The 13,806-nt window shown below is 37.1% G+C and overlaps 1 protein-coding gene across 1 annotated transcript in view; it reads right to left on the bottom strand.

Annotated features, from left to right (window-relative positions):
* The window catches only part of SPICE1 (spindle and centriole associated protein 1), a 65,032-nt gene that overhangs the window by 50,728 nt on the left and 498 nt on the right, over positions 1–13,806 (bottom strand). The window contains exons 2-4 of the mRNA XM_007453143.1: positions 7,700–7,798; positions 4,454–4,501; positions 275–418 (exon numbers count right to left, since the gene is read on the bottom strand). Of these exons, the coding sequence (XP_007453205.1) occupies positions 275–418; positions 4,454–4,501; positions 7,700–7,798 (291 nt within the window). The remainder of the gene's footprint in view (positions 1–274; positions 419–4,453; positions 4,502–7,699; positions 7,799–13,806) is intronic.

The raw sequence follows: 13,806 nt of genomic DNA on the forward strand, positions 1-13,806 counted from the left end.
TGTTACTCCAGTTTAAAGATAAGAAAATTCAGGCTGAGAAGTTAATAATCTAAGGTCACCTGGCTAGTAAGCTGAAGAGCGGGAATTCAAATCACGAAACTAGACTGTAATCGTCACTCTGCTCCTTCTTCCAAAGTCTACCTGTAGCTCATTGCGCAAGGACACGATAATGATTAGAGTCTGTCCAATGTGAATTAAATAAGTGGAAAAAGAGAGACACCTCTTTATCTCTTCTTTTCTTTCTAACTCTACAGACGATGCAGTTTAGAATTACCTCCTTCATGACAGACAATCTCCTTTTCTCAAGATTAGAAATTTCCGGTTTCTGCTTCTTCCATTTTCTCTTCAAAGCTTTTTCTTGGAGCTCCCAGTGTACTAATGCTCTATTCTTCGATTTGTGTATTTCATGACGACGGATCTATATGGAAGAAAAAATATACAAAAGAATGTTTCAGGAACAAAGAACTTGCCTATTCAGATGGTAGGACAACATAACCTAGTTCATTTTTTAAATTTTTTCTAGTCCAGTGTATGTATATTATTTATATATATATATATATATATATATATTCACAAAATTTTCACCATCTCCTAAATTTTCAAAAATGATTTTGTTTTTCAAAAATGATATTTTAAAAAAGAAGTATCTAAAACTAGTAGACCTAGGGAGTTCCCTGGTGGCCTAGTGGGTAGGATTCTGGGCTTTCACTGCTGTGGCCTGGGTCTAATCCCTGGTCGGGTACTGAGATCCCACAAGCCATGTGGCATGGCCAAAAAATAAATAAATAAAACAAACTAGTAGACCTAGCTAAAACACAAAATGAAAGAATATTAATTTCTACTTCTTTTGTACAAGACTATCCAATAAAGTAGTGTTTTGCAAACTGCATCTTGGGACTCACTTAATGGGTGGTAAAATAAATTAGTGGATCAAAACCAACATTTAAAAAAAAAATAGAATATAGAATAGAAAATATTAAAAACACACTGCACATAATAAAAGTTCAGAATTCTTCTGTTGGGGCTTCCCTGGTGGCTCAGTGGTTGAGAATCTGCCTGCCAATGCAGAGGACACGGGTTCGAGCCCTGGTCTGGGAAGATCCCACATGCCGCGGAGCAACTGGGCCTGTGGGCCACAATTACTGAGCCTGCGCGTCTGGAGCCTGTGCTCCGCAACAAGAGAGGCCGTGATAGTGAGAGGCCCACACACCGCGATGAAGAGTGACCCCCGCTTGCCACAACTAGAGAAAGCCCTCGCACAGAAACGAAGACCCAACACGGCTATAAATAAATTTAAAAGAAAAAAAAGAATTCTTTTGTTAAATTTTTCAGTTACATATGTGTGTACATGTACAATTATAAACACATACACACACACACACACACACACACACACACACACATACACTGAGTATAACATAAAAGGCACAAAATCCACTGAGTCATCTCTGGCAAAGGCACACCCATTCCATGATATTCACATCACCACCAAGAGCTCACAATGCAGTGTTTTTATAGCCCTGCAATGGCTGCATGTGGAAGTGGGTCCATGGAGGTGCAGGACTCCAAGGAAGTGGAATTCCAGAAGCAGAAGGAGAGATATGAGCCACAGCTTAAGAGTTAGAAGGGAGGAGTTCACTAAGGCGGCTAAGGAACAAAAGCAGATATTGGCTTTACAAGCACTCTAGTATTCAGAACTATGAATATGAACAAAACCTGTATGTCATCTGATAAAATGTACTACTGAGTTTGCACCATGTAAATATGAAATCAGTCCATTAAGAGACTAACAACCAAATATTATGTAGGGATTCTGATTCACAAAGAACAAATGAAGATGACATTTTTGAGACAATCGGGGAAATCTGAATATGGATTGGGATTAGGTAATACCAAAATATTACTGTTACTTTTGTCAGGCATGATAATGGTATTGTGGTTATATAAGAAAATATCTATTTTTTTTAATGCAAACTGAATATGTAGGCACAAAATGACATGTCCTCTGGGCTTTGCTTTAAAATGCTCCAGTGAAGAAGCAAAGGGTAAGATAAATGAAACAAGTATGGCAAAATTTTCATAACTATTATACCTAGGTGAACAGTATATGGGAGTTCTTTATACTTTTGTCGCTATTTTCACGTGTTTGAAATTTTTCATAATAAAAAAATTTTAAGTCATTTGGGCATCATTATTATCCTCAACAAACATTTAATGAGTACCTACTACGATTAAGATTCCTAGGTCCACAAAGACGTATAAGATACAGCTTCTATCCCTCAAAAACATTAATAATCTGCCCAGAGAGATTGGACATATGCATATAAAGATAAATGACATGCATTAGATGGCATATACTCAATGCTTTATGTAGGTAGTAAGTACAACAGTTCAGAGAAGAAAGCAACTGTTAGGCAGCTTCAAAGAGTAGGACTTCATACTTACTACAATAATCAAGAGAGTATAGTACTAGCATAACGATAGACATACAGATAAGTGGAATAGAAATGAGAGTCCAAAATAAACCCTTATCTTTACAGACAATTGATTTTCAACAAGGGTGCCAAGACAATTCAATGTGAAAAGAACAGTCTTTTTAATAAATGGTGCTTAGACAATTGGATATCCATTTACAAAAGAATGAAGCTGGACTCCTACCTCACACCATACACAAAAATTAATTCAAAATGGATGAAAGGCCTAAACATGAGAGCCAAAACTTTAAAACTCCTAGACAAAAACATACAAGTAAATATTTGTGAACCTTGGTTAGACAATGGTTTCTTAGATATGACACTAAAGCTACAAGTGACAAAAGAAAAAAATTAGATAAATTGGACTTCATCAAAATTTAAAACTTTTATGTTTCAAAGGATACTATCAAGAAAGCTAAAACACAACCAACAGAATGGAAGAAAATATTTGCAAATCATATATCTGATAAGAAACATATCCAGAATATATAAAGAACTCCTACTACTCAACAATAAAAACACAAATAATCCAATTTTATTTTTATTTTATTTTTTGTGTCCCTCTCTTCATCAAGCCCAGTTCATAGTTGTCACATATTTCCTCTGGAAATTTTTAAATAACTAAGAGACTTGAAGAGACATTTCTCCAAAGAAGATACTACAAATGGCCAACAAATATATGAAAGGATACTCAATGTCATTAGTCATTAGGGAAATGCAAATCAAAACTACAATGAGATTCCACTTTATACCCCCTAGGAGAACTAAAACCACAAAGATGACAATGACAAATGCTGGCAAGGGATGTGGAAAAACTGGAACCCTCATACATGCTGGTAAGAATGTAAATGGTGCAGCCACTTTAGAAAACAGTTTGGCAGTTCCTCAGAAAGTTAAATATAGAGATATCATATGACTCAGCAATTCTACCTCCAGGTATACGCCCAAGAGACTAAGAGCGTATGTTCACACAAAAACTTGTACATGAATATTCATAGCAGCATTATCTAGAACAGTCAAAAAGTAGAAACAACCCAAATGTCCAACAACTGATAAATGGATAAATAAAACATGGTATATCCGTAAACAAAAGTATTTGGCAATAATAAGGAATGAAGTACTGATACTACAACATGGATGAACCTTGAAAACATTACGCTAAAAGAAAGAAGCCAGATATAAAAAAATACATATTATATTGCATTTATATGAAATGTCCAGAATAGGCAAATCCATAGAGACATAAAACAGATTAGTTGTTGCCAGGGATTGGAGGGGTGGGGCATAGAGAGTGACTGTTAATGGGTAAAGGGTTACTTTTGGGGGGGTGATGAAAATGTTATAAAATTAGAAAGTGATGATGGTTGCATAACTCTGAATATACTAAAAAGCAATGAATTGTACACTTTAAAAGGGTAGATTTTATGTTATGTGATTTATATCTTAATAAAGCTGTTTAAAAAACCAAACAAACCTATAATAAAAGCTTTTTTTTTAAAGTAAAACTTGAACTAGGATAAGGAAGCAAAGTAAGATTTGTAGAGGAAGAGAAGGAGGTAGCGGAACTGTTCTAAGTAAAGAGAATAGCATGAACTGGGGCTCAAATGTGGAAATGTACATGGCATGTTCAAGAAATAAATTATAATGTATGTTTGTATAGGGAAGTAATGGTAAATAATGCTAGTGATATCTACAGACAGGAAAAGACGATAAATGTGTACAGGAAAATACTGGACTAGAGAGATTTGAACTGTAAACCAAACCTATCTAATGAAATTATAATGCATGCTAACTGATATGCCTAAGTAAAATAAGGAAGCCCAGGACATACACTTTTTGAGTTTATATAGACATAAGCAAGATTAAAAATAACTGAACAACTTCTAAGAAGTGCCTCTGGTTTCTATTCTGTAGGTTAGAAGTATCAAATATCAAATAAGACGATGAACAAATGACTTGACTTTCGATAGTAAACTTACCAGATCTTCAGGAGTTGCCCGATGAACTGTTAGATCAGTTACAGTGTTCTGCAAAAAAAAAAAAAAAAAAAAAAAAAAAAAATTTTTTAAAAAACAAAAGTTCAGGACCAGATGGCTTCACAGGGGAATTCTATCAAACATTTAGAGAAGTTTTGAAAAAAAAAAAAAAAAAAAAAAAAGATGAACTTTCTTTAAAAAGCAAAAGGTTTCTTACAAAATATTAGTATACGCTGAATTTTAATGGATGAAAACGGATTCAAAATCCTGAGACCAAAAAATCTTTCCTTGAGAATTAAATTCTCAATTTAAATATTAACATGGATTACTTTTAGGTGTCTTGTAGAAAATAACTATTTTTAAGTGTCTCACAGAAATTAAGCACTAAGTTCACCAAGCAAGCATACATTATATTAAAATAATGAAAACAACCGGGTAGTACATAATTCAAAACGAGTTAGTTTAACTAAAGTTATACTTTTCAAACTATATATCATGGAACAAGGCAACTCTAAAGATTCCTAAAATATAAAGTGTGATCACTACAGAGAGGTTCAATTTGTGCCCATGCCAACACCTGAAGCATAGAACCTATCATAACGAGAGACAAATTTTGAGGGTATTGTATAATTTCATAAAATGTGAAAACAGTCACTCAAGTAAAAAGGCAGTAAACCAAATGGCAGGGCTTCCACACTGCACAACTCGGGTGGTTCTGTTGATATCACAGGCCATGTAAATAGTGCTCCTTGGAATTGTGCAGTGCACAGCCTGCACAGCTCTGAGTAGCAGCCCTGCGATTTGGTCCTTTCCAAAATGACTTCAGCCATTGTGTTATACAGATTTGATAAGGCACGGAAAAAAGCAATGTAGACTTTTAATTCTAAGAGAAATACAGAGAACTGAGCCTAGTGAAATAGCTTCTGATGTATTCAAAGACTTAACCTTTGGGCCATAGTTTGTACTTAGCTCAAGTCTTTTATATACTAAAACTGTTATTCCTTCTATATTGATTTAGAAAAGTATAAGATACAATGGTAAGATCATGAGAATTGGGGTTTTTTTGTTTTTTGGGGGGGTTTTTCTGGCCATGCCACATGGCTTATGGGATCTTAGTTCCCCGACCAGGGATTGAACCTTGGCCCTCAGCAGTGAAACTGCCAAGTCCTAACCACTGGACCACGAGGGAATTCCCGAGAATTGTTTTTAATAATCATAATAAAAATTCAGGCATATAAGTGATATGCTTGGAATTAGCTTTCATGGGAGAAAATATAATTTCATTTATACTATTGCTTAAAACTACAGTTGACTCTTGAACAACATGGGTTTGAACACAGGTCCACTTACGTGTCGATATTTTTCAATACATACTACAGTGTGACACAGTTCACAGTTGGCTGAATCCATGGATGCAAAACCACAGATACAGAGGGCCAACTGTAAAGTTATACGTGGATTTTCGACTGTGCAGAGGGTCGGTGCCACTAACCCCCATGTTGTTCAAGGGTCAACTGTATTTTCTTCTGAAATTGCCTTTAAATCTAATTTACAAGCCATTTCAGAAAATGCCTCAATATTTTCATCAAAACAGTATTATTCAGTTGATCTCTCCTTCCTCATTTACCATTCACACCAAATGAGCTATAACTACTTTCAAGTTCCATCTACCTTCAGAAAACAAAGTTTTTTCCACCACTGGAGATAATATAAAGTAAATGAGGAAGGTTCTGAATGCAATTTCAAATAATGGTTTTCAATTAAGTTTTGAGCAATAGCAGCATATCAAAATAACTATGGAACTTCCCAAAGTAACCGCTCTGAAGGAGACAACTTACGTTATCATTTTTTCATGATAACATAATGTTAACATTATGATAACATAAATGTTAAGGTGTATTTTTTCACCTTTTAACCAGTATCATTCCCTTAGAGTCATATCCTTATACTATTTTATAGCCAATCACGTGGCAACAAAGCAATCTAAACATAGAGAAATCCCCCTGCCCCGCTTTCTAAGGCTGTCAGTTTGCCCAGGATACCTGGCTAAAGTGGTTTGCCACAACCCAGAAGGTTCTAAGTCCAAAAGAATCCCTAAGATCCAAACTAGTCCCTGACCAGTTAATCTTCACAACAGAAAGTAAAAGTACCCAAAGTCTCATGGTCCAAACCAAAGTACCCAACTCCAAAAGATAAAAATCCCCTTGATAATACCAAGTGGTACTCAGGGTAGCAGCCAGGGATCATGTCTCAGATACCTGAGACCTGTCTTACATCTTACGAGAACCTTTGTACTGAAACTGACAAACCTCTGGAGATGAGCAAAAAACAATTTCAGGGGTAAGAGAGCAAGGATCACCCACTTTTTCAGTCAAAAATGCCACTCACATGATTATGATATCACAGGTTGCTATGGGCAAATCTAAAGTATGTACCAAAAAATTTCAGATTTCAGGTTAACTAGAGTTGCCTTAAAGCAGTGAGTTCTCAAAGTAGAGGTGGGGGAATTTTTAAAAACACACTCCCCACCCACTTAAGATTTCAGTTTTGTGTGTGTGTGTGTGTTTTTTTTTTAAGGAGAGAAGAGAAAGGAAATCCCTTCCCTTCTTTTCTTTTTTTAATTTATTTATTTTTGGCTGTGTTGGGTCTTCCTTTCTGTGCGAGGGCTTTCTCTAGTTGTGGCAAGCGGGGGCCACTCGTCATCGCAGTGCGCGGGCCTCTCACTGTTGCAGCCTCTCTTGCTGCAGAGCACAGGCTCCAGAGGCGCAGGCTCAGTAGTTGTGGCTCACAGGCCTAATTGCTCCACGGCATGTGGGATCTTCCCAGACCAGGGCTCGAACCCGTGTCCCCTACATTGGCAGGCAGATTCTCAACCACTGCACCACCAGGGAAGCCCCAAGATTTCAGTTCTTAAAAAGAGGTAGAGCTATAGCCTCAACATGCATATTTTAAAAAAATTCTCCAAAGGCATCTGCTCTTCCCTCTAAGACGTAGGATATGGGATTGGCCAAAAAATTCATTCAGTTAATGAATACGTTGTTCAATAAAGTCCTTGGTGAAAAATGTCTTTTATTTTTACTGAAAACAAAACAAACGTTTTGGCCAACCCAATAACATGCCCAGAAACCCATTCCACCATATCGCATGCTAAGCCCCATTCAGAGCACCATCCTGAGTGACTAAGGTCATGTCATCACACTTATTCCTTCCATGTAACGTTATACCATGTATTATCCCACCTAGACTTACATCCCATTCTTGCTTTACTGACATTTTCTTCTTCTTTACTTTCAGTGCTTTCCTTCCTCCTCCACGGGGACCGTAACGGTTCACTCTGACAAATGACATCTAGGAGTAATAATCATATCAAATTTTAAAAATACATGAAAAACTAATAATTAATCATCACCAGAGAGGGAAAAAGATATCTAAGAAAATAAATTTTAAAACATCAGATGAGAATTTTAAGTATACTGAAAGGAACAGGCCACCAAAAGACTTGGTTCTTTCACTTCATAATTATTAGAAAGTTGATACTAATAACTATGATAAAAGAGGTTTCAAATCAACAAATTAAATATATGTGATTAATAAAGAACCCTAGGAATGAAGCAAGTATGACCTAAAGCAGAGATCTGACAGCAGTCATAAGCATTGTCACCTGTTACACAAATTCGCAATGAATAGAGGAAATGTCAATCACATGTGAACAATGTGAATGTAAGAGAAGGAGAGCAAGAGATAGTTGGGGTTCTTTTTTAAGCATCTAACACTCAAAATCACTACCAGACACATACGTACTTACCTTAAAATAAAGGTGGCTAAAGTTTAGAGAATGAATGAGTTATGATACGATCTCTAGTATATTTTTCACATAATACTAAATGGGGGTGATTATTGATACTAAACTAGAATATGAAAATGGCCAACAGTTGCTTGGCACTTTTAAAATGCAATGCTAAGGACATCAGACTAAACATCATACAAAATTAGAAAAAGATTCACAGTGCCTGAGCACTAGGATTTGAGGATACATATATGATTTTTAAAAAGCAACACATATACATGACTCCAATTCCATAACTTCTTTAACACCTAAATAATTACAGAACTTTCCAGCTGACCCCCTTACTCCAAATTATCCTAAAACAAAGACTCTAGTATTTTCCTTAAGTACATCTTTGAAAAAAATCATTTAGTCTACTGTGAATAAAGATGACTAAATGCAAGTATTTCTCAGGAATTGGCCTTCTGTCCTATAACTCTTAGCAACCACATTCACTCTTTAAGCATGGTATCTAATTTCAGAACATACAATCCAGCAAAGGAGATAAGTCACATACAAGTTAGAGAATAACATTTAAGTGTTATCATAGTGATGGTGATGATGATGACAGTGGTGGTGGTTATAATGATGGAATTAGCTACTAAGTACTTTCTTCAAGCCAGGTACTGTTCTAAACTCTTCCCATATATTATCTCCTTTAATCCTCACACTAATCCCATGAAGTATTTACTATTTGTTACTCATTTTACAGATGAGAAAACTAAGGGACAAAGAGTTAACTGACTGGGAAGGTCACACAGTAAATTGCAGAGCCATATACGCCATTTTAAAAGATACGGAATGGAATAGAACCAAGACTCCAAAACAAAACTTTAAACTTATGGTCAGTTTATATTCAACAAGGGTGCCAAGAAACAATTCAATGGAGAAAGAATAGTCTTTTAAATTAATGGTGCTGGGACAACTGGATATCCATATGAAAAAGAATGAAGTAAGACCCCCTACCTCACAACATGTAAAAAAATTAACTTAAAATGAATCACAGACTTAAATGTAAGAGCTAAAAGTACAAAACTCCTAGAAGATAACATAAGCATAAATCTTCATGAACCTTGGGTTAAGCAATGGTTTCTCAGAAATGACACTAAAAACACAGGCAACCAAGGAAAAAATAAATTGGACTCCATCAAAATTTAAAACTTTTGTGCTTCAAAGGACACCATCAAGAAAGTGAAGAGACAACCAAAAGAATGAGAGAAAACATTTGTAAATCATATATCTAATAAGTAACTTGTATCCAGAATATATAAAGAACTCTTACAACTCAACAACAAAAAATCCAATTTTAAAATGGCTAAGGGGGCTTCCCTGGTGGCACAGTGGTTAAGAATCCACCTGCCAATGCAGGACACAGGTTTAAGCCCTGGCCCGGGAAGATCCCACATGCCGCAGAGCAACTAAGCCTGTGTGCCAAAACTACTGAGCCTGCACTCTAGAGTCCGCGAGCCACAACTACTGAGCCCATGTGCCACAACTACTGAAGCCTGCGTGCCTAGAGCCCATGCTCTGCAACAAGAGAAGCCACTGCAATGAGAAGCCTGCACGCCGCAACGAAGAGTAGCCCCTACTCGGTGCAACTAGAGAAAACCCGCGCGCAGCAATGAAGACCTAATGCAGCCAAAAACAAATTTTAAATTTTTTTAAAAAAAGAAAGAAAAAATAAATAAAATGGCTAAGGGATTTGAATACACATTTCCCCAAAGAAGATACTACAAATGGCCAATAAACATGTGAAGAGATGTTTAAGATCACCAGTCATTAAACGCAAATCAAAACCATAATGAGATATTACCTTACACCCACCAGGATGGTTATAATCAAAAAGATGTAAATAACAAGCTTTGGCAAGAATGTGGAGAAATTGGAATCCCCATATATCACTAGCGGGAATGCAAAATGGCATAGCCACTTCGGAAAACAGTTTGGCAGTTCCTAAAAAAGTTAAACACAGAGTTACTACATGACTCAGCAATTCTAGTCCCACATAAATAGCCGAAAGAATTGAAAACTTATGTCCACACAAAAACTTCGACATGACTGTTCATAGCAACATTATTAATAGACAAAAAGTGGAAACATACCAAATATCCACTAACTGAAGAAGGGATAAATAAAATATTGTATATCCATATTCTGTAATATTATTTAGAAATAATAAGGAATGAAGTACTGACACATGCTACGACATGGATGAACCCTGAAAATACTATGCTAAGAGAAAGAAGCCAGACACCAAAGGTCATAAATTATGATTCCATTCATATGAAATGTCCAGGATAGGCAAGTCCATAAAGACATAAAGTAGACTAGTGGTTGGGAGGGTCTGGGGGGAGGAGGAAACGGAGAGCCACTGCTAATGGATACAGGGTTTCTTTTGGTGGTGATGAAAATGTCCTGGAATTTGATAGTTGTGATGGTTGTAAAACTGTGAATATACTAAAAAACTCTAAACTGTATAATTTAAAGGGCTAAATTTTATGGTCTGTGAGTTATATCTCAACAATGCTGTTAGAAAAAAAGATATGGAAAAATATAATGGTTATTCAAAAAAGCTTTCTTATGTATTTTACTCTTTAACCACTTAGATCTTCGATTTACTTGGCAGAAACAAAGGGGAATCATAAAATGTCAGTATATCTAAATGATGAATTATGTATTCATTAAAATTATATTATGAAGAATGTAGGAAAATACATAGAAAGTTCAGTGTAAAAAGTAGAATACAGAACTGCACATATAGTATATTCTCATGATGTTAATACACACACAATGCTAATAAAGCACTTACCTGTGCTAAAAGCTTCACATTTAATCCCACAACCCGATGAGGCACATACTATCCTGAGACACACTAGAGCATAGTAGTTAAGAGTACAGTCTAAAACCAGACTGTCTGGGTTCACATCCCAGCTCTGCCACTAGCTGTAAAACGGAACTAATTAAATGCACAAGGTGCTCAGAACCCCTGCCTAGCACACCCTAAGTTCTACTTAAGGATTACTAATGATTATGCCAGCAACAATTATTAACCCCCTTTCCCAAATGAGAAAACTGGTGCTTTTGAGATATTGCTCCAAGTCACAGAAATAATAATGCACAGAGCTGGGAGCTGACACTCAAAACCAGACCTGACTAATTATGACTAATTATAATAATGCATATTCTAGAAAACATTACTAGAATTAAGTTTTCTTTGGTTGGTTCTATATTTTCCAAACTTTCTACAATGAACTCATGTTACTCTTAAAATACTTTATTTCAAGTTATTTAAAATATTATACTTTTCCACCAGCCTCAATTCTGAAAAACCATCCCTGAATCTGAAGTACGCAAAGGTTAAGTTCACAATGGTGTAACAAAGCTGCTATCCCATCTCTGACCTTCCCTTCACCAACAAACTTCATGAAGGAGAGGCCTATTTAAGCACTTATATTTACTAAGCCCCAGTTATACTTCAAACTTTTATAACACAGGAACCACCTATGCACTGAAAAGTGCTCTCTTAAACATCACCAGTAGAGGTGACCATATTTTTCTTGACCAAAGATCAGACTTCGTGGTCTAACGAAGGGATTCTGTGCCACTTACAGGAACCAGGTATCATAAGGGAGCTATAGTTTACATGCTGAAACGTGAGACTATAAAGATAGTCTGATGATTTACAGTGCCAAGATGTCAAATAATAAAATTAGCATAACCCAGAAAATCTAGGCTCGTTGGGAGAAAATTTAAAATACTAATAGCTTCCTAATTGCTAAAATTATTGGTCCCTTATTTCTCAGGCCCTTTCCATCTCTAGAGACGCCCACTCCTGGAAGCTCGCCCCTCCCTTGGCTTCCATGACACTCTCTATCCTGGTTTCTCTCATATTCTTTTCTCCTTTTCAGGCTAAGACAATACTCACATACTATGTAATCAAGGATCTTCACTCAGTTCTATCCCAGTCTTCTTTTCTTTCCATTAGACACCGTCTCTCTTTGTCCAATAATTGTTTTTGAGAGTCTACCACATGCCAGGCACTGGCCGGGCACTGGAGATACGATAGTAAACAAGTCTAATATGGCACCAGCTCTCATGGAGCTTACTTTCTAGATCACCACGGGGAATTCACATCTTGCCTTAGTGATCTCACCTACTCCCTTGAGCAAAGCTATCAATGTACTGGGAACACAAATACACTGTGAAAGTTAGTCCCAAATCAAGGATGCGCACCTTTCCTCAAAACACCTAACGCTCATTTCCAACTGGCTTCTGTGCACATGTCTCAAATATCTCAAATACAGTATGGCCAATATACAGCTTAGCACCCATGCCCCCTCCCCACCAATGTCTAGGTCTTGATATATAACTGGCTTGCTCAGTAAATGTCTGCTGCATAACGCTGAAGTACAGAATTACCTTTCTTCCAGTTGCTCCAGTTTAAAACCTTAGCATCACCTTCTCTCCCTCCTTGTCTCAAAGCTAATCAGATACCAGAATCTATTCATTCTTTCCCTTAAACACCTCTCTCATGTCCCCCTTTTTTCATCTCTACTATGAATGTTTTTGTCCAGGTTCTCATTATTTCCCCTAATTAATCTTCCTTTCACTCATTCGCTCTCCCACTTCATCATCCGTCTATTATTTCAACAAGTATTTTGAAAGCACCTGCCAAGAGCTTGGCACCGGATACAGCAAGAAAGTAGAATAACTCAGGACCCTCACAGAGCTTAGTTTGTCCGACTGCAATTAAATAAGGAATTGCAATAAAAGGCTAACGTTGGTAGTAAATTCAGTGTCATAGAAATACCTATCTTACTCTACACAGTGAGAAAAGGCCACCTCCTCCCTCTAACTCCCCTAAAAATATTTAAGCTGAGAGCGGAACTATGACTAAAAGTTAGAAGCTGGGGAAAAAATGTTCCAGGTCGGGGTCGGGGGAGGGCTCTTACAAAGGGTTTGAGAGGTTCAGTTTGACCAACAAAGATTTGAGAGGGTAGGAAGGCTAGAAAAAGGATAAAAAAGAAAGGCAGAGGCCAGATTTTGGCCTTGTGAGCCACAGCAATTTGAACACTAACCTAAAGACCTATAGGAAGCCACTGAAGTGTTTTAAGCAAGGTCAGTTACAATGGGATTTAGTAAAACCACTCTGGCTAGTGGAAAATTGATCAAAGGGAAACAAGACCTCTTTCCAAACACTATCTCTCCAATCACTCCTACCCAGATATATGGACAGAGGATAGCTCTCAAAACTTTACTTCCTTCCTCAAACGATTTTAACAGCGCTCCCCTGCAGAGAGGAATCCAGCTCAGCTCGGCACTCAATCTCCACGCTCCGTGCGGCCCGGCTGACCTTTCTTTGCAGTCATTTCTCCTCTCACATCTCCCACACATCCTAAAACAAAGCTCTCGCCTTCCCATACAGTTCCAGCCGTTCCTTACGCTCTGCTTGGAACACCCGTCACACTTCCACTCCCTTTTCCACGGGGTTAACTCCCGCTCACTCTTCAAAGCTCATTCAGGCGGGCAT

The sequence above is a fragment of the Lipotes vexillifer genome, unplaced genomic scaffold, assembly GCF_000442215.2.
Source record: "Lipotes vexillifer unplaced genomic scaffold, Lipotes_vexillifer_v1.1 scaffold1319, whole genome shotgun sequence".
Lineage (NCBI taxonomy): Eukaryota > Metazoa > Chordata > Mammalia > Artiodactyla > Lipotidae > Lipotes > Lipotes vexillifer.